The sequence below is a fragment of the Athene cunicularia genome (genome assembly GCF_003259725.1).
Source record: "Athene cunicularia isolate RWA chromosome 10 unlocalized genomic scaffold, athCun1 chr10_part1, whole genome shotgun sequence".
NCBI lineage: Eukaryota > Metazoa > Chordata > Aves > Strigiformes > Strigidae > Athene > Athene cunicularia.
This window is the reverse complement of record NW_020799112.1, coordinates 21,889,302-21,910,536: the sequence shown is the minus strand read 5'-3', so window position 1 is coordinate 21,910,536 and position 21,235 is coordinate 21,889,302. Positions and strand designations below refer to the sequence as shown.

Genomic DNA, 21,235 nt, shown 5'->3' with positions numbered 1-21,235 from the left:
GCACAGTAATCAAGGAAGCCTGTGCAGGTCTAAATAGGGTTTAATTTTATTTTAAAAGCACGGTATAATGTACTCTTCCAAACGTGTCTTGTTCATTTTACCCTACTAGACCTGAAATTTGATAAACTGAACCTGAATTATTTTGTTATGGCAATTTTCATTCACGGTACAGTGGATCTAGGAGAGGCACACAGATAAATATATGAGAGAGGTCTAACATTCTGCTTGCTCTGTCTGTAAGTCCAGTTAAGGCTTCAAGCATCTCCTCACAGATGGGATCACACGGAATGCAGCTAGCACTGCATTTAGGATGAGTAGGCTGTGTCTCGTAGCCAATATTTGTGGTTTTGAACTATACTGGCACTCCACAGTGTGCTGTGTCCAAGCAGTACGGAGAGAAAGGACAGAGGAGACAACCAGGCAGCCCCAGTGTTCATTCTGTACCCTGTACGTGCAGGGTAGAACCCGTGAAAGTGATCACAGTCCTCAGACAGGATTTGGAGGTGGTGTAGGTCCCAACATTTAAATCTTACCCTGTTCCCACAGATTTTGTCTAACTGGAACTGTTTAACAAATCTTTTCATAGGAGCAATGACCATGGCTTTGCTGGAGAACCTTGTAGCAGGAAATGTCTACTTGGTCAAAATAGCAGCCTCCAATGAAGTGGGAGAAGGACCCTTCTCAAATGCAGTAGAACTCGCTGTCCTGCCAAAGGCAACGTCAGAGTCCAACCAGAGACCTAAACGCTTGGATTCGGGAGATTCCACAAGTCAGTACCACGTGTTGATTACTGCTGTCACAAGTGCCAGGGAGAAAGATCCCTGTTTGGTTTAGCTTGTAACCTCTTTCTGGGCAGACCATTCTGCTTTATGTGCTAACAGTGTGGCATTTCCTTCTAAATGAAACCATTTTGGAATTTTTATCTCAGTTCAACTCAGAACTGGTTTAATTCTTTTGCTCAGAAGTTGGAAGTTTGCCTTTCAAAGGAGAGTACAGAACTGGTTTGAATTTTACATCAGTGTCAGCTTTGCAGCTGGTCTTCTGGGGCACTTGTAAGCCCTTTATTTGGCTCGAGATACCAGTAGGACTGGGTCAGTTAGAGCCAGGCAGCCCCGCAGAGATGGGGTGGCATCTCAGATACATCTGTTGGAATTTGCTGGTTCCAGGTATTCCAGCAACCCAAATGAACCTGTCAGTCAGTGATACACCAGCAAATATTCTCTCCAGAGAAGTCAGCCTCACCTGCAGCTCTTTGGGGAACATGTGATGTGTTACCTTGCAGAAATTAAGGTAACATCAGTGCTTTCTCCATATAAGAACAGAAAACCACATTGTCTTTGTCTGATACAGAACAGGATTTATCTTGGTGACTTGTTACAGATTTTAGAGCTGTCTCAGGAGATGAGCTAGTAATTATTCAGGTACATGAGCCTTTTAACCTTTCCTTGTTGCTACACATGGAATTGTGATTAAAACATAGGGATTTTTTATTGCTCAGGCTTTCTCCCTTCCTGGAATTCAGTTATATTTTGGGCCTGAGTAAGCAAATAGTCATGCCCTCAGGATTAGGTTAATAGACATACGATGTTAGAGCGTAAACCAAAGTGAACCATCCTAGGTGAGAGTGCCTGGAATTCTCCAAGCCTGGAGTTCTCCAAGCCTGGAGTTCTCCAAGCCTTTTCCCTTTGTTGTCTAGCAGCACCCTGTAAGGAAGGGGTTGGAGAGAGCTGCTCCCTGTTGTAGGTCACTGAAGAGGCTCTGGTGTGGGGCAGTTCCTTCTTCCCCTCCCACACCAGCACTGCGTACACTCCTCTGTTTGGTCTACAAGTTCTGTTTTCAAAATGTATGACAGAGAAAGTCTGGAAATCTCCTTGAAAGGAAACATTTGTCTCTGGTTGTGACTGTAACCCTATTAATGTCCCAACAGGGATCAGTGTGTAACTCTTCTCATTTACTGAGCCTTTCTGTGTTCTTTCTTGCTATAGCTTATTCTGACTATTATCATCTGGACCAGAAATCAATGACTGGCATTGTTGTCGGGGTTTGCATAGCCTTGACCTGCATCCTTATCTGCATCCTGATCTTAATTTATCGCAGTAAAGCCAGGTACGTTTTTGTTCTTGATGACTGAGCTCTTTCTCAATGCCTTCTGCAAGAGTGCTAAGTCCCCTGGAGTCCTCTGTCTCTTCACCTGTTCCTGCTAGCAGTGGAAACAGAGCACTTTGTTGGTTCTTCCTACTTTACCTTCTCCAGTGAAAAGAAGGAAGAACCCATAGAGTGAGTCAGTGGTGCTGTGACAACTAAGTATGAGGCATGTTTCCAAGTAACCCCCCCATTTTGAGTTAGATAAGCATGCTGCTTTACATCATCGGCTCCTTCAGCAGCCCTCCAGCCTGCCCAGGCTTGGCTTGCAAGGCTTTACTGCTCTGGTGTTGCTGGACAAGAGGAACTCTGACATGAAGCAGTTCCGTGATGCAGTTGCTCTGCAGTGGTGCAATCTGTCTTGTCATCAGCTGCTATGGGGCATAAACTGGCCCAGTGGCCCTGCCCACAACTTTGGGATCAGAGCAAATATAAGTTACTTGAAACAATAAATGAAAAAAATGTCTGAAAGTATATTTTAGTAGCAAGGACTTTTTAGCATACCTGCCGGAAAAAAATACGGATTTGGAGACAGTCTCTGTGTAGCCTGGTAGAAAAGTCTTAGTATCATTAGTGGTTACTTCCTCCAAGTAATATACTAATCATGATAATTCCTGTCTGCATATAAACTTGTAGCATACTGTGTATGATTAACTGGAGGCAGATGTTATTTTTATCACAAGCAATATATTTAAATTCCATGAGAGTTAGTATCATATAACAAAATGTAAATGCCAAGAATATACCAATATTACTTGATTAATAATAGCTTTGAAGTTTATCCTTAATTATTTTATATTTTCTTCCTGTGGATCAGTTTTATTTCTGCTTAACGTTGTGTAGGAAAACATCTGCTCCTAAACCCGGGCAGCAAAGCACTGACCAGCTGTCACACAACAGCATCTCATTAGCCAGTGCTAATGAGGTGGAGAAGAGTATTGAAGGAATTGCAGAGAATGAAGAATCCTTATTGCCAATGATAGTGGGAAGCAGCTTCATCGATGCTAAGGTACAGTGAGCTTTGCTCACTCCCAAACCAGAAATCTTTCTTTAGAATCCATTGCTGCAGCATCAGAGTCCTTACCAAAAGTAAAATAAATACACTACAAACCCACAGGAGGTTTTTAATAGGACCAGCACGAGTTTGGCAATCCAGGGTCAGATTTTCAAGACTTGTCTTGAAGTTCAGGTAGAGATCTGATTCAGTACACTTGTCTCACACTGTACTCTGCAGATTGCAGAGTCTGGCTCCGGCCCAGCATCAGAGGGTGAAAGGCCCATGGACTTAGGGCTGCTCGGTGCCCTCTACCAGTGCAGGGGGAGAGCTGAGAGTCCTTGGCAAGTGTGATCACTGAGCAGGTATTAAAGAAAACATTTTTCTGTATAGTTTCTGGTAAAACAGTGTTACATTTTATAAACTCCTATTTGGTCAAATTATAAATGAATCTGGATTGCAGGATGCATCAGTGGATGTGTAGAATCTTACAGTGCAGGAGTTCGGTGACAAAATGTGGCAAAACCACACTGGCCTTACTCTCAGAGGCAGACATACTGATTCAGGGCTTGTTCTGTGCACGCCGCAAACCTGCACGAGCGGAGCTGCTCCCTGTGGGTGTGTGCCAGAGCTGGGAAACGGGAAGGGACCCCGGATAGGCACAAATGGTCACGTTCAAAGTTGTGGAGCAAGAGCAGTGGCTGGAGCATTTTGCTGTGTGTTTGCAGTATTGTAGCTGTTGGGTCTGGCCTGGGGGATTCCCAGATTTAGTGGGTCTGGTCTTGACTTACCTTGATTAGTAGATGAATACCAGACCACAAACACGTGACTGAGCACTAAGACTGTGTCTTCCTCTTCAGTATGGAGCTAATAGGTAGGAATAGAAAAATATTTTCAAATATCTTAGAAACTTAATTTGTTAAAATAAATGTCTGCGTCTCCCTCTGTTGTAGGGGGGATCTGATCTGATTATTAACAGCTACGGGCCGGTCACAAAGGCTAACTGCAAGAAGAGGTGGCTGTTCTTCCAAGATACTAAGAAGGTGAAGACCGAGGAGGTAATTGGTCTAATGGACGGAGATGTGCAATCTCCGGTGTGGTATCCTGGGTTTACAAAGGAAGATAGGTAGTTTTCTATTTATGAAGAAGCATAATTAGTGATCTAAGTTTTAATTGGAGAGTTTCAGTTGTGTTGAGGTTGATGGTGTTTTACCATGTGGTAAAGTTTTACGGACGTTTAATTTTCTGTCCCAAGTTGTCAGGTACTATAGCTCTTTACAGTTAACTGATGACTCTCTTGCCTGTGCTCTTTTACCTGTGAGCAAAAGGATTTCTGTGCACTGGGTCTGTGCAGAGCATCTGCAGAGACTTTGTATAAATATAAATACAAACTAAATATGTATTTATAAATAAAAATAATACAAAAAACTGTAAACAATCCCCTCCTACCCTGACAGCTAAAACTTTGTTTGCTGAAGAGAAACCAAAAGAGGGAGGCTAAATGATTGACCAAAGAAATTGCAAATCTGAGTGGAACTGTCTGGCTTCCGAAAGTGTTGCTCTGGACACATTTGCTATTTGGATGAGAAAAGTAACAGTTTAAAACTGAAATGTTAAACCAAATCCTGAGTATTACCATGCAAATTCACACCTACGGGCCATCTAACTAATATTTATTGAACTGTAGCTTGTATTGTGCTCTTGTATGTTTAAGGAATAGAAAATCCTGATATCTGTGTTTCATATTCTAAAGTAGTTCCAGAAGCAGGTGCCTATTTCTGATGCCTCTGTAAGAGAAGTATTTGCTACCACCCAAGGAGTAATGCCTAAAGAATATGCATGAAGGGATGGGAGAGAGCACTACCGAGTATGTTTTTAAAATACCATTCAGGTCTCTCCAGTGAAATCATTCTTGATTAGTCATGCTTAGCTAGAAGGGATTATTTCATCTATTATGGAAGAGAAGAGTATGAGCAAGACTCGAGATTGATTCTTTTTAACCTCCTGTAGGACAGCTCAGATTGTTCGGAGCCAGGGCTGTTAGAGGCACTCCAGCAGAACAGGAGAGAGGGAATGCAGTAAAAATGAAAATTATTGAAATGATCAGCTTTTCAGAGGCTGGACAATCTTTTTCTCTCTGCTCTCTGTGTAGCCTCAGAGGAGATTTGTCCAGGCGGTGTGTCTGTACCAGCCAGGCCCCAGGGTGCTGCTCGGAGAGGACGAGTGCCCCGGCGCTGCGGGCCGGCCGCCCAGCTTCCCCGGGCCGTTCCGAGCTGACACCGAGCACTCGGCCAACAGCGAGGGAAGCCACGAGACTGGGGACTCTGGAAGATTTTCTCACGAGTCCAACGATGAGATACATCTCTCCTCTGTGACAAGTGCCACCCCTCCCGCTGCCAGCCCTTTCGTAAGCAGTGACTTGGGTACGAGCAGGAGGAGCCCTGCCGTGAGTAACTGCACAGCGTCTCCTCTGCCGGTGGCTGCTGACCAGACTCCTACCTCACCTCTTCAGATACACTCTGCAGTGCAAAACTGACACCCTTAGGGCCACGCCAGACATTCTCGCCGTGTATGTCTGTTCGAAGGACAATGAACAGGGAGCCAAAGGTTTATGTTGTGGAAAGCCTGACTAACCTAGCAGGTGATCCTATATTTCTGTTGAATTTTTTTTTTTTTTCTTTTTTTTTCTTTTTTTTCTTTTTTTTGTTGTTGTTTGTTTTAAAAACTCACTCATTTTGAATGTTCAGTGGTCAACAAATGTGAAAGGACAGTGAAGATTTCTGACTAAAGTTAAAAATATGTCACTGGAGCAAAGGGAAGGCTGTTGGCCCTTTTGCTGACTATCTACCTCAGTTTGCCGAGGGGTGAACTCTGAATGACAACTGCTTTACCTCATTTGTGTTCTAGTTGGTCTCAGCTATGGAACTGATAATACTTCCTAGTAGTGTTGTTTTATTTTGGGTTTCTTTTTTTGTTTGTTTTCAGTTGCGTGTAGAATGTGTGTGTGTGTGTGTGTGTGTGTATGTGTGCGTGCGCACGTGTGCGCTCAGTGATCAGGGAGTTGTATAGGTAGGTGAATGAGATTGTTTAGCTGAAGCTCTGTCTTTAAAAAGAAGGAAACCTCAGAGTATAAAATGTAATGATTTCATGTGGTTGACACAGAGGATGTTAAAAACTGGGAAAACTGGAGTTGGTGCATCCGCCAACAGCCACATGAAAGCTTTTGTTCCTCTTAATTTCTCACGGCCCCGGTAAGCCTAGGACAGTGCCTTTTCCCCAGAAACTTGTGCCAGCAACTGCTGACAGGATGTATGCTATATCCTTCGGGCTCTGGGACATGTTGGGTTCCCCACAGTGACAAATGTGCCCTTTTATTGACAGTTAATGCTAAAAAGCATCGCAAAATGAAGAAGTATGCAGCATTTCCAAACCGTTTGGCTCAGTCACGGAATAGATCATGTTGAGTATTCCAGTATCACACTACTTCTTAGCAATGGTGCCTTGCATTATATAGTATGAAATTACTGATTTGCCTTATGCCTTTTTAGTATTCATGAAGTTGCTCTGGAGTACAGAAAGATGCCTTAAATGCTTCTTAGATGTTTTAAGTAATCAGTATCAGGAGTTTATCATTCATTTTTACCCAGGTTTGAGTGCTGATAAGCACTGCCAGCATCCTAGTGTGTCTCAGAGCTGTTGTTAGGATGCAGCCCTGCTCCATGCCTTCACCTAGCGTGCCGTTAGCCAGGAATTTTAGCTCAGGGAGTGACTTTACCCACATGCCAATCTAAAACTCTGATTAGGCTACCATGAGAAATAAAAAAGCCAGAGCTTTAGTTGAAGAGTCTGTTGAAAGAGGTGAGTACTGCTACTGCCTTGAACCCATGCAATTCCTGTTTTATACTACCTCCTTTAAAAGTTACTCTAGTTTTTTGGGGTTTTTTTGTTGTTGTTTTTTCCTGTACTCAGGGAACAGTTTGTTACTTTTGAGCTGCCTCACGGAAACGTGGAGCAAACTGACAGGGTATCACGTTTTGTTTTTTAAAAGGAGAGGGGGAGAGAGAGGGAGGAGGTTGGAATCATCCAATGTTATAAACTTGCCTGTATCTATATCCAGTCCTCTTCTCCACTTCTTCTCTTCTTCTGTTTTACTTTAAAAAAAAAAAAAAAAAAAAAAAAAAAAAAAAAAAAAAAAATTAGGAAAATTAGGCATATGTTTTGAAAAACAAATGTTTAAAATACAATGTTGTGAGAAAGCAACTATAGGAACTCCTGGCTCTATTTAAGTGTCAGAACTCCCACTGACTTTACTGGGGCCAAGGTATCACCCTTAAGGTAGGCCAGGCTGACTTTTGTATTGTTCCTCATGGATCAAAAGGTGGTCAGAAGTCATCAGTAAGCCCTACTGTTCTGTCTGCTTTGTGTTGGTGAATCAACCTCTAGTTACTCTAGTTCCTTGCCTTGTAACTGTTTGCTAGTTCTGAACCAGACAGTACACATTCACCTTTTCATAACAGTGTTGATTCAAATGCTTTAAAAATAATCTTGTACCAAAGACTTGCTGTAGAAGAGAAGGAAGCCACATATTGTCCAAAAAGAATTGAACTAGTTAAAAGCTATAGTTTTGAAGAGCTGAATACATTTTATTGTATAAGTAGTTACTAACAAAAACCAATAGGGCTTCTTGATTGTAGTAGTTGATTGCATAGATGAACTGTATGCTTCTGCAATTTTAACTACCTTGTTGTTACAAGAGCCTTTAAAGAAAGTTATAATAATATCAGCAGATATCTCCAAAGACTTCCAAGTGTAATTTTTTTTCTCCAGCATGTAGTTGATCAACAATACAGTATTAAAAAAAATAATAATATTTTTGAACAGTTTTTTATCTACTTGCTGAAGAAAAAAGAAAGCTTTTTCACCAAAGATTTATTTTTGGTTTTGTCAGGCAGAATGTTTAGTGTACAGCAGAATACTGTTTCTAGTTAGGTAAAGTGTGAATTAATCAAAACTAGATTAAGGATGTGTAACTGTAGCCTGAAGTTTCACACTTCATCTTCCAGAGTAGCCTCTTGTGTTAGTTTCATCCAGAAAGAGCTGATATGCAGATGGTAACTGTTTGCTTCTCCAAAGATTTGTTTGCTGTAAGTACTGATAATCTGATGTAATTTTATGACCCTCATTACAGGTAAATACTTTAAATCCTAAACTTTTTCTTCCAGAGACCGACTCTGTAGTTTAAACATGGATAATTTGAGAGAAACGGACTTCATATAAAATGTATGAATTTGATAGAAATGCTCTAACTTCACTAGCCAAAGAGTTGAAAATATTCAGTGTATTAGAGAGCAGTGCATCCAGAACACTATTTATTACGTAACATTTGTTAAGGTACTTTTTATCAGCAAATAAAGAAAACCAAAGATATTTAAGGTTACCTCAGCATATAGGCAAGCTTAGTTAGACATTAATTATTCTGTCTTTTTCTTTATTTTTATGTTAACCAAATATAATACGTTTCTCCAGAACCCAGTCTACATTCATGTGCTTCCCTTTTGTCACATAGTCACGATACCTACAGAACAAAAAATACATTCTCCTCAAAGTTCACAGCCTATTACCAATATATCACAAGATTTTGGGGGAGAGAATTTGTCTTATGATTGAAAACTCCACCAATGAAAGCAAAGGAATCTCCAGAAGAATTGTGTAAATGGACACTTTCTCCACTGAACTCAACAGCAGAATCCTTCACGATTGTAACAGCACAGAACAGGGCTCAGTCAAAATGCTTCATATCCTTGAAGTCAACACGTGTAGTTATAGGTATGATATTAGAGACACAAATTTTCTTAAAAGTTTATACCTGTGGCTGTCTGAGGAAATCAGTTTTTCATATGTAACTTCGTTTATTCCATTTTCCTAGAAAGAGCTGGCAGAACACAGCAGGCAGAATGGTTTTAGGTTTTCCAGTATTTTTTTTTCTTGGTTATGTCTGTAGAAACTGGGTCCTGGAGAAAAAAAATATATCATTTTTTTAATTATTAATTTTACTAAATATGTTCTGAAAGATGAACATAAATGTGGAATTTAGTGTTACACTATGTCAGTTGATTTTGTTTAAGTGTATTAAGAACTAAGGAGCCATGGCTGGTGTAATGAGTGTATATGCAACCCTTGTACTTCAGAAAGAAAGCAAAAATGTTACAGTTGATGTGACTTGAAAAGCATCAGAAGTTATAGAGGAAATCTTGAAACTGGCTCACCGTGCTAATTGTGTTTCCAGGTGAGGACTCTGTCCTTCAATTGCAACAGAAATGCCTGTTCTGCAGGACCTGGATCCAAACCCAAATGCTCAACCTGCCCACAGTTCCACTTGTGTATTTCCTCCATAATTAACAAATAAAAAGTATTTTCGTCTTTCAGGAGTTATCTAGGAGAACTGGGAATGTGTATAGTGTGTGGAACAGGTCCTATCAGTTGATTTATTTTTTTTTTAATAGCTCTGCTTTTGTAAAAGAAACTTGAAAAATCTACATATATCTTTTAATAACTTCCTGTATTAGCTGTGCATTTTCTGTATAACTCACGAGATTTTAACAGAAAATGGTACCGAGAGGTTTCTTTATCTGTTTATAATTATTCTTCCTAGTTCACTCCCCTCTGGTTTTATTTCCTTGCTTTAGACTGTGAGCTAAATCTTGTTTGCCTTATTCGAAGCCGAGTCCTCATCCTGTTTATTTTAAGTTAATGGGAGAGTTAATTTTTATTTCAGTTTGGATGGTCTGGACAGACAAAATCAGGTTTTTTGTGGCTTGTTTGTTTTTTAAATCTTCACAGGATTATTATTTTCAAAGGACAGAATACTTACGTGGTTAAAACTCCCATTGCCAAATGGATTTTTCTAAGATAACGTTACGATCTGTCAGAGGTCCACTGTAACTCTCCATGCATCCAGTCTTAGCCTGTAGTAAACAGTGAGTATTTCAAGGCAGTTTACCTCTTGCAAACTAAGCCAACTTGAGTGACTTAGCATTTGCTGCAACCTGAGTGTACACAAACGTAGTTACCATGGGCTGCTGGGTCTCAGTAACATGTTACTCTGAGCAAACTTGTAAGCCCAGAGACCAGGAGCTCTTGCTCATTTTGTTCATTACAGAATGAAATTAATGTAGGGGAAAGTCCGTCACCTAACGTGGGAAGTGTTGGTGGGTTTTATGGGGTGTTTAGCCAAAAATACCATCCAATAGCAGCTGAAGAGAGAGCTGCACAGGTGTAACTGTGGCGGTATTTCACAGAAATCAATTTACTGAAGTTATTCTGGTAAAACTGAAAGCAGGATTACACCTAGTAGTTGCTGAAGAGGTAATTCTTAGCTTGAACAACTGTTATACACTTACTAGTTGCTGCAACTGCAGCTCTGCTAACAGCAAGCAGTTTTGAAAGCAGAGGAGTTTGACTGCAGGAAATCCTGAGTGCCTTTCTACAATAACAAAAGTTAAAAGTAAGTTATTTACGGAACTATATTCTGGAACACGTGTTTCAAAACATACTACAGTACAAGCCCAAACCCAAACGGCTTTCTGTTAGTAAAGGCCCCTCTGAAAAGAACACAAATGCAGTTTGGCTCAAATGTGAGAAAGTTTATTTCTTTGGAATTACCGCTGGATTTACACTGAGACTGGTCCCGGTTGACTCAAACGGGACGTAAACACGTGCTCAAGGCGTTGCTGTGCTGGGCCCTCTGGTTGCACTGGGAGCTGCGCTCCTGGAGGGTCTCAGCATTTCGGGGTTGCATATACCCACATCGCACCTGCCGGGTGTGTTTTCCGTGAAGACTGACTGTGTAGGAAAAGCTGACTGACACAAACATTGCTTTTTGATTGTTTGGCTTTTGGGTTTTTTTCAAGTTGTGAATGAATTGCCAGTGTAGGAGCCAGGTATGTATCTCACTTTGTGGTGGTCTGGATCCTTTCACTCCCTGTGCCATTTTCTTCCAAGGGCAGCAGTGGCTGACTGGTTAATGGAGGATGGAGCTGAATTGTATTAATTTTATATTTGTCTCAGGGGATCAGCTCTATGAATTCCATTGCATGAGGGAAGCTAATGTTTGCCCTGATTTGAATGTAACTTTTTAATGTCTTTTAAAAACTATTTTGTTTAATAATGTGGATTTGTTTCGTTTTGGTTTTTTTCCCTAGCATTCTAGTCAACGTTACCTAGTGTGTTGGTTCATTTTTCCCCTCCAGGGTTGTTTATATACTACCCCAAGGTCATGCCAAAAAGTAATAGAAGTTTAAATGCCAAATGTTTATGAAACTGCTGTCTAAATACTGATTGATTGCACAGTTAAAATAAAAGTTTTCCTTAGTAAAAGTGCGACTTGATAAATATTTTATTATCGGTGTCTGTGATGAGTGGCTCACACCAAGGGCAGTACAAATACAGAGCCTTGTGGCAGGCTGAGTGGCTGGGGAGGTGTTGGAACTTGAAGTCATAAAAAGAGGTAGAGGGTAGACTGCACGTAGAACTTTATCATTTATGTACCTGGAATTATTTCCCACCTAAAAACTCCATCTGTGTCCCAGTACTGTCAAACACCCGTGCAAGATCTCCGTTTCGGTTTATTTTCATTGGGTGTGGAAGACGTAGTTCTCAGCACAGTTGTTTTCAGAAGTCTGGCGAGCTGCTGCCAAAGCTGCAGTACTGAGGTTTTTTTCTCAGCATTTTTACACCTGCCAACTGTTGAACCTGGTATTTCAACGTCTGACAGAATTAAAAACGCAGTTGCTGTTGGTCAGAAGGCAAACTGCTATTTTTACAGAGGACTACATCCTAGACAGAAGTCAGTCAAGTTAGATTAGTGAGGAAATTATGTTCTGCGGGGATTAAAAGGTTTCTATCGCTAGCAGGTTGATTACTGATTGCCACTTGAAAGCAACTGGGAAGTTGGCTGGCTGGGTGGTTTAGAGGGTTGGGCACGGAGCTGGACACAGAGTAGTGGTGCCCATGCAAATCTTACACTGCTGGAAATGAAATGACAGTCATCAGTGGAATCTGAACTCCTGTAATACTTAGGTAGGTTTGACTTTGGCTTTTCATCTGTATTGTTCCCTAAAAGACTGACACTGGATATACTTAATGGGAAAGAAAAGGTATTTCACGGGTATTTCAAAGCTTTGAAATGACAGTATTGGGAATTGAAGATTTGAAATAAATGTTCACTAACTTTCTCCTGTGTCCAGGAAATGACAGTTTCTGAACACACCGATTTATACTTATTTTGACCCTCTCTGAGGCATGTGCCCGGTCACTTAGGGGTGCCCCTGAGAGGGAGGGCGTGCTGGCTGCGCCCCTGGCAGACAGAGCTTTTCTGCTCTGGCGGGTCGGGCTGCCTGGATTCTACAGTAGAACCACGATGTCTTGCTTTCCTTTTGATTTCTCAGAAGACAAAGGAAATCCAAAAAGCCTCATCATGCTTTATGAATCACAGCTGTTCTTACCTGCAGAGTCTGCTTATAGAACAGTTCTGCCTAGTTGGGTAGCTGATACATTTATCCCTGGGAGTATTAGAGCACCAGCTGTGGTGACTATTTCTAAAACAAATGCTAATCCAAAATTCTTTATTCCTTATGTTCAAATATAGGAACACTGAAATACTGCTAATCAGAGGTAATTAAGAAAATGAGACCAATGCTGGAAAAAAAAAAAAAGTATTTTAACAGAGTATTTGTAAAAAATGAATAAATTTTAAATATAGTAAATAAATTTTAAAAGATAACAAGGAATTTCAAATCGCTAGGGAGCAGACAGTCTTGGTCTGCCCAGTGGTATGAAAGCGCTACCAGTGCAGTCCACCAGAAATGCTGTTCTTTCTCCAGGAAACTGGAGAAACGGCGGTTCCTGGTTGTGTTATCGCTGTACAGGTACATTTTACAGTCCAGAATCCTCATTCTCAATAGCAATAAATAAATAATAAAGCCCCATCTTCAAGGAGTTATTATTTCAAAGGCAAGTTTTAAAGCAGCCCTGGTTTGTGAGGTGATGCTGTGCTGCCTGCCTGCAGTCTGCCCCCAGCCTGAGTGTCTGAGCTTCAGCGGGGAGCTCTGGGGGCCACTGACACTGAGCAGCCACAGGAACTGAAATGACAGCGCTGCTGCTGCTGGCCTTAGTTCATCAGTGACATCACTCTGCAGTCGTTGCTTATCTGTGGGTTCGGATAAAAGGACCGGTACCTTGGAATAGGAAGGTTTTCTTTCTGCTGTGCTTTGCAGGTTCCTTGGCCCCACGCAGCGGGGAGTAAGGAGGGAAGGGTCTCTACCTGCAGCTGTGGCAACACATCAGGATCACGGGGGACTGCAGGTGAGCAGCAGTCCTTTAGGGGTTAATTCCTCTCCCTGTAAAATTGCCATCTCTGTTCAGAAGCAGAGTTTGTGCCTGTATTTGGCTGCTGCTGCTGTGCAGAGCCACCCGTGTTACAGGAACTGCCTGCCCCAAGGTCTAAACTGGGAACGTGTGTCTCCGGCCCAGTTCTCCACCAAGCGTGGAGCTCTGGTGACTGCTGGTTTGGAATCTCCTTTGCACCTGAAGCCAGACTTTGCGTTTTGTTATATATGAAAAAAGGCATCTGCCTTCCTTTCTTGCATTCCTTAAGTTATTTCCCTGAATATTTACAAGTAAGTCCAGCTGGGTTTTCTGTTTGGGGATGCATAAGCACTTGTTATCAGTAGGATTAACCTATGCCAGATCTTATTTCTAATACCTGTTGGCACTGCGCAGCCCGGTGTGTCTCCTCTTTTTCCTTCATCTGCAGTCACGGTCTCAGGACTGGTGTTGGAGAGAAGAGCATATCCCCTGTCAGTAAGAGAGAAGCTGTAAGTGCTAATGCTGTTGCTGCCTGTGTTTGTGTCCTCTTTCTATAATTAGTGTGTTAAGACATGGCTCTTTTCCTCCCCACACAGTGAAGAGGATGGAATTTGAACCCCCCTCTCTGCACATGCTAGAGCCCCAGGTAAACAAGCTCAGATTTGACAAAGAGATACTCTGTTGTTTCTACATGAAAGTGGAGTGTAAGCTTTATTTAAATCCCGTAATTTAAATCCTATTTGCACAGGAATGCACCATTAAGACACAGAGAAAATGCAAATAATTGAGAATCTAGCGGTGCCTCAGTGAAAGACAGACAATGCACGACTATCCCTAGCCCTTAGGATCTCCCTTGGCTGGCAGCAGAGACCTGGGGGCTGGCAACCGTCTGGCCAGCGGCTCTCTGAGACTCCTGCCCTGACTGTCAGGCATGAAGCCCCCCTTGGCCCGCAAGAACCAGCTGAGATGGTTTCGGGCAGGGCTGCGAAGTGTCCAGGTTCCTCGGGGTTTCTCTGGAGAGACGGCCCAAGCATCGCTGGGAAGTGACCAAACTCCAGGTGGGTCGGGGGATGCTCCATGCTGTAACCATCTGCAGTTCTGAAGGATGAACATGAATTTCTGTGGGTGACTGAAGATATGTTTCCTATTGTACTGCTCCATGGGAGGTTTTAAATCAGTGCCCAAACCGCTGGATTCTGCTTTAGCTGGAAGTAGACTGGGCACTCCCCAGAGGTTGTGTTAACAGGATGGTTTTGAATTTCCTTTTATCTGCATGGCAATACACTGGGAAAAAAAAAAAAAGATTTTCATGAGTAAAGCAGCAGATTTCTGGCTATGCTGTCAGGCAGTTGCACCACATGAAAGCAGGAAAAATGTTGCTTGCCCTACAGCTCACCACAGCCTTTAACAATTTGCATTTTGGTGTGCTGGTCTAGGAAATTAACCCCTCTGGTTTGCTGAAAGCTGTCACCAGGGGATGAGTGATAGAGCTTAACACATGCTGCCTCCTCACTTTCTGCAGTTTACAGTCATATTAGCTTGAAACAATCCCACTGAACTACTTGCTCATAGGCTTCCCTATTTTAGGTCATACAACTGAAGTTGAAAGTAAGACAGTTTACAGCACAGAATGTTAAATTAAAAAAAAATATTCATTTCCATTAAAAATGACATCATTCATGTTAGCAACCGTCATGCTTTGGAATAGATCCTGAATATTTGAAAGTCAGTAACAGCTTGCTCAGTCTCTACCAAATAAAACAATCTGGCTTTGCTTTACACAAAACCCACAGTCAAGGCAGAATGAATCCCCTGAGATCGAGATTTCCAACTTCAAAGGATAAGTTAACTCTAAGCTTGAGTTCTAAGTATTTCAATTAAAATTCTTCTGCAAAATCAAAAGCAAGACAATCTAGTTCATCATAGGAAAAAATTCTGATACTGGCTTTTACAACACTTTACAGAAAAAATGACTATTAAAGAGGAAACCACCCTCTTATTTTTTATATGCTGCATCTCTAGCTTTGTAATCTGCCTACAGTAAGACAAAATCCGAGAAAGGGGTCTGTCTATTAGAAGCCACTGTAGCACAGCCTAGAATCACAGCCAAAAGCCAGGAGGCCACTTGTGCCATTGTAAAGGCTCAGAGGTTTACCTGAGCCGGGACTACCGCTGAGCACTGGCGAGAGCTAGGATAGGCACCCTGGCACCCCGCAGGGTGTGCTGGCCTGCCTCACAGCCGGTGATTTAGAAGTCTCGGGCCAAGTGACGAGGTTGCCATTTGTAGTTGGGTTGACTGGCAACAGCCTTTTAATAGGAGCGTGCCACGTGGTTTAGTGTTCAGCAAGGTTTTAAGAGTTTGTGATGATGTTTCTCTTCTGTAGCTCGGCTGGGCCAAAGCTTAGAGCCCAGCCCTGCAGTTGCAGATAACTAAATGACAGGATTCCCATCGGAACAGATGTGCAGCACCCTAAAATGTAAGCCCCTAAATTTCAGATTTTGAATTGTACCCACCAGGCGTTAAGCCATGTCAAGAAATTTAATCCAGTGTGGTGTTTGCAGACAGATAGTGCGTGTATCTTAAATAATTAGTTCCACATTCTTTTCTTGAAATCCTGTGAATGTTAGCCCGGGGATTAGCAAAGATGCTCTTGGATGTAATGGGTGATGCAGCATCTATGTAACTAGGTCACAGCGTACTTAGGATGTTTAGTTATCTGGTCTCGTGTTCTTCCTCACTTCTGTTGCACAATAAACAAAAGAGGTAACCGAGTTTGATTCATTATCTGCTCCTAAAGGAGAGCAGAATTGAGAGATTTCATAGTGGCCTCTTTTAACTGCATTTTCTAACGATGGTATGTTTGTGATATCTTTTCTTTCATTTGAATTTTTATTTTGCTGCTTTAGCTGCATTTTCCCTTCATAGTCCATAAACCCCACAATTCAGACACTAGTTGGTTCCTGCTTCCCAGCAGGTCCCCTGTTACTCATAGGTACTTGTTCAAAACGGAGGTTTTGTAACAGCATTCCAGTAAATATTTTCCTTAAAAATTAAGACAAGCTATAGTTGCCAACAACAAAAAAAAACCCAACCAAACCCCAGCGCATACTGTCATGTAGCAGTCCCTTTGCCTACTAACTGTATTTCCTTGTTACTTGCTGTTGGTGGAAACGCTTGGCAATTACTGCAAGTACACGAGGTTTTTCTGCCAGAGGGTTTGTGACGTTATGGTGGGTTAACCTTGGCTGGCTGGCAGATGCCCACCAAGCTGCTCTCTCACTCCCTCCACAGAATGGGGAGAAATAAAATTAAAAAGCTTATGGTCAACAAAACTAGAGAGGGCTCTTGAGGAAACTGAGTGAAGTGCAGGAATTAAATGCTTGCCTCTTCATCAGGTCATGATCAACAGGAAAATGTAAAGGATTAAAGATGATAACCCAGAAAGCACAAGAAATTGCATTTCTTTCATTTCCCCACAGAGTGTCCCCATTTCACTATTCATTGCTCAACAGGCGACCACTTCTTGGAGTAGGTGGTAGACCTTTCTGCACTGAGGCGCCCACAAGTTTCTAAAACACGCATTTTTCCCTTTCTAAAATCTATTATCTTGATAATGTTAACATGGTAAACTGAAAGTTCCATTTTACTTATTCCAGAGGTAAAGGGAAAGGAAATCTTATGTTCCTTGGTGACTTGATGATCAAATTAGGGTTTTTTAATGCATATATATATATATATATACACACACACTGGATTTCTTGTCAAAACTTTTGTACTTTGGTATATAAACAAACACAATAATGAAATTTAAGTTCCTAGATAATCAATGTCTGTCTTCATATTTTAAATATTTAGGTAGCATACTTACTAATTTTTACATTTCTGCTATAAAATTTAATAGTTTAAAACTGTGGGTAAATTGTACATTTTCACTTTAGAAGTCATGTGTGGTGTTGACAAGTTTCTCAGGGCACTAAAGTTGTTTTTCCTGAAATACTTGAGCGTGGCTATATTTTAAGTGTAAGTTGAAAAGGTGTGTGCTCAAAAAAATAAATCAATTAGTCTTGCTAAGATTCAAAGCTAAGAGCTTGCTTTGAACTTAAAAAAATTTGTTCCAGTATAGATATGACACTAGAATGCCCTTTGTACATATTTCTGAGACATATTTTGATCAGTCTGCTAAGCTGTCTTGCGAAGCTTAGAAAACTGTGTTTCATCAGCCAGTGATTTGCTATGTGGTTACACAAAGGCATGATCCTTCTCAGGCTTTTTACTCGATTTCCAGATATATCATCCATCATATGGAAGAAAACTAATGCAGAGGACTACAGAAAAAAATCTTACATTCTTTCACAAACTGACTGGTAAAGCACCCTGTTCTGCACTTCTTCACTACAAACGGTTTTGTATTCATTTCAGATTAAAGTTGAAAAATGAACAGACAATTAATTAGATTTTGGGTTGTACTTTATATTATGTGGATGAGTGGTTAATGCAGAAATTGAGACAGTCTTAATTTTTGTTGATTAAAAGCAGAAATGAAACAGCCGTGGGCTGGGGAGACCTGGTTTACATCACCGTAACAGATGTAGCATTCACCAGTAGGCAAGCAATTTGCACTACACTAGCTCCGATGACTTGTGCTCACACTTCAGTTACAACCCCTGACACGGGCACGGAGATGCTCTACATGTGATAAGCCCTAGCGGGGACCTGGCTAACACATCGTCCCAGAGCAGCACCAGCTGCATAACCAGCTAGACTAATAAGGCATAAACCCCCATCTCTGTGTAACATAAATGTGCACGTGTTTGGTTTTACTACCCTGAAAAAGGGAGATGTGGAGGAGGAGAACAAATGAGTCTGGGGGAAGAGGTGTCACTCCATCGTAACACCACCAGTGCTGTCTCAGGCCTGACAAACTCCCTCCAGCCTTGATAAATAATCCTATTTATCAGAGCGGTATTGTGAAACACGTACAAGTTTGCAGAATGAGCACTTTGCTTTGTATAATGTGAAAAAGGGCCTTTTAGAAAAATTAATTACTGATTTTATTTTTTACTCTCATAGCAGGTGAGGAAATCAAACCTACTGATGCTGGAAGACTGTTAGGAGCTGAGGCTATCACAAGCCACATTTCTCTAAATGTGCCTTTCCTCCAGCTCAACGCTTTCTGTCCAGGTGGGAGAGAGACTAGTGGCTGCTTGGCTGCTGTGTCCACGTGCCAGAAAACCTGTGGAGGAGCTGCCGTCCTGTACAGACCCCCCGTGGGGGGACGTAGCCCCCTTCCACACGAGCCTGCGGGGCTCCCAGGTCCCTGTCCGCTGCACAGGGCTGCATTTCTCTCTTGCTGTGTAGGAAATGGTCTGTGATAAATTGATAAATCACAGTAACTTGACAGGTTAAAGCTGTGTGTGCTTTATTTTAGAACATATATGGCTTACATGAGAGGAACTTCTGTATTTTCCCCTGGTACTGGCAGTGGCAGAGTTACAGAGTTCAGTCAGCTTTTAGCTTTTTTCCTTCTGATGTCATGCTTCTCTTTTCTTTCCTAATTTTATTCCTCTGGTCTGAAATCTTGGCTTCCATAAAATCAAACAGAACAGGTCTTCTGCTTCTTCCTTTTTTGAATTCTTTAAAAGTCAGTAAATTTCTCCGAGGTGTTTATATTTTTTCCATTAGTGCACCTGCATATGTTCATATGTTGTCAAAAGGAGCTTCTGTGCTCCCCTCTGCTCCTGAGATACGCAGCAGTAGATACAAGTGAAAGATGCCGTAAAAACCCTTTAGATGTTCATGCTGTTGTGGATCCACGTCTCGCTGATATTTCTCTCCTGATAACGTAATGCAGTGTCGAATGTTCAGACACTGTGACGATGATCAGTGAAAGAACTTCCTCTGCCTGCTGGTGGTTGGTACAGAAAGGCTCTTGCAGTAGCCTTCTCTTTAACCTGGATTCAGAAGGAACCTAGCAGTTACCAAACCCCCTGGTCTATACTTCGAAACTGTTTTAGGGCCGATATGTCAGATGTGATTGAAGTTACTGTTACCTTACCAAAGGTGAGGATGAGTTATAAAGTATTAAGTAGTATTTGTTCACAACTGAGCACTCTGGCAGGGAGCAAGAGCTTTCTGAGGGGTTGGTTACTGTTAAAAAGAAGAAAATTATTTCAGAACAATAGAATCATTACACCTCAGAAGAACCTCGGGAGGTCTTAACTTTGAGTCCAAGGTCCTGCACAAAGCAAGGTTAATGCTGAACTTGGGCCAGGCGATTCTGGGCTTTCCTCCGTTGGGTCTTCAAAACCTCCCAGGATGGCAGTTCTACGATTTCTTTAGTCTCTTGTCCCAGTGCTTGCTTAGCCGCAAAACCATTTTTTCCCCCTTCCTCACAGCCAGTTGGAACCTTGTTTCAAATTACGGCCACCAAGTCTCATTTTCCTGTTACGGACTTCAGTTAAGAGCCTGCCACTCTTCTTGGTAACCTCCACTTAGGTGTTGGAAGGATGCTACTAGGTGCCCCTGAGCTTTCCTAACCTTTTGAGAGGAAGGAATGCTGGAGTCATTTTAAGGACAACCAACGCGCAGCAAGGCTGTCGGGTGGTGAATGGGGTGTGATAAGGAGAACTTTCATAGACTTTGTGGGAATATTTGGGATGCTGATGTAGGCACCCGAGCAAGTGAATTGTTCTCCCTTCAGACACTGTGTCAGCCATTTCCACTGGGGGTTTATAAGTGTGAAGTCAATCCAAAGGATTCTCGCAGACCACTCGCTAAAGACCCGAGTACAAGTTAAAGCTGAATGTGGATGAACAGCAAAACAGACATAATTTTTTGCAACTAGAGCACTGGGTTAAATCTGAATTCCCTGCTTGCATTTCTGATGCAGACAATCTCCCCCTAGGAACCTTTATAGACTCAGTGACATCAATCTGCGCATCCATAATTACAGTCTACATGCTATTACAAGGCAGCCTTCCACAAAAGCTCACGCAGCCCTGGGAGAATCATCCAGGCCTACAGCAAGCTCCATCACAGAAAATGCAAATCTCTTCACAGATAAGACACGTCTTCCTCCAAATATAGACTAGCTTACACCCACCTTGCTAATAACAGGCAATACTTCAGCAAGATCACACAAAATTAGGCAGCCGGTCCCACAAGAATATTGGCAATACGCAAACCTTCAAAGTGCGTGCATTTGGGGACTGCTGCAAAGTGTGAGACTGTGGACAAATAAAAACGATGTCTAGGGACGGGCAGAAATCGACATAAAATATTGAATTACTTTCTCCATTTTATTTAGTCAGACATGCAAAATGATAAAGGAAAACCATAGTCGCACCAATACCTTACCCTTTACACGAACGTCGCTGTTTCCCCCAGAAAGCGTTCCAAATACTGGAAAAGCACCGGCTGTCCACCTGGCAAGGCGGTGCGTAAAGAAACAGCACCGCTCGGTCCTGTGAAATAAGGTGCGTGAGCGAACCCATCCTTCGGGGCCGGGCATCTGAATCCCAGTGCAGGGAGGATAAATCCTCATCCGAAAGACAGTTATTTTTGATGGAGTCGGTTAGCAGTTTCGATCGAGGATGGGGGCTCCACCTGTGACGCCTCTCAAGTGCCGCCACTTCAGGCGATGGAAAACCGCCGCAGAGGAGTTTCCGCAGCGACTTCGCCTCTGCTCCGGGCCGGGAACGGTTCCCCCCGCCGAGGCCACCGGGCGGGCCGGG

The 21,235-nt window shown here is 42.2% G+C and overlaps 1 protein-coding gene and 1 long non-coding RNA gene across 3 annotated transcripts in view; one reads left to right on the top strand and one right to left on the bottom strand.

The window, feature by feature from the left end:
* Nucleotides 1-5,708, top strand: part of PRTG (protogenin) — an 80,621-nt gene extending 74,913 nt beyond the window's left edge. Inside the window, exons 16-20 of the mRNA XM_026856092.1 lie at nucleotides 587-769; nucleotides 1,986-2,106; nucleotides 2,986-3,151; nucleotides 4,090-4,194; nucleotides 5,289-5,708. Of these exons, the coding sequence (XP_026711893.1) occupies nucleotides 587-769; nucleotides 1,986-2,106; nucleotides 2,986-3,151; nucleotides 4,090-4,194; nucleotides 5,289-5,672 (959 nt within the window). The 3' untranslated portion in view covers nucleotides 5,673-5,708. The remainder of the gene's footprint in view (nucleotides 1-586; nucleotides 770-1,985; nucleotides 2,107-2,985; nucleotides 3,152-4,089; nucleotides 4,195-5,288) is intronic.
* Nucleotides 5,709-6,147: 439 nt separating this feature from the next.
* On the bottom strand, nucleotides 6,148-21,217 carry LOC113484107. 2 transcript variants are annotated; one of them, XR_003399158.1, is made up of 5 exons: nucleotides 20,854-21,217; nucleotides 14,425-14,785; nucleotides 13,899-13,990; nucleotides 9,003-9,147; nucleotides 6,148-7,287 (listed from the first exon to the last, which is right to left on the bottom strand). It is a non-coding gene; the product is annotated as an uncharacterized LOC113484107 (long non-coding RNA). The 2 variants fall into 2 exon arrangements; XR_003399159.1 differs by lacking the exon at nucleotides 6,148-7,287 and having other exon boundaries at nucleotides 8,742-9,147.
* Nucleotides 21,218-21,235: the final 18 nt, after the last annotated feature.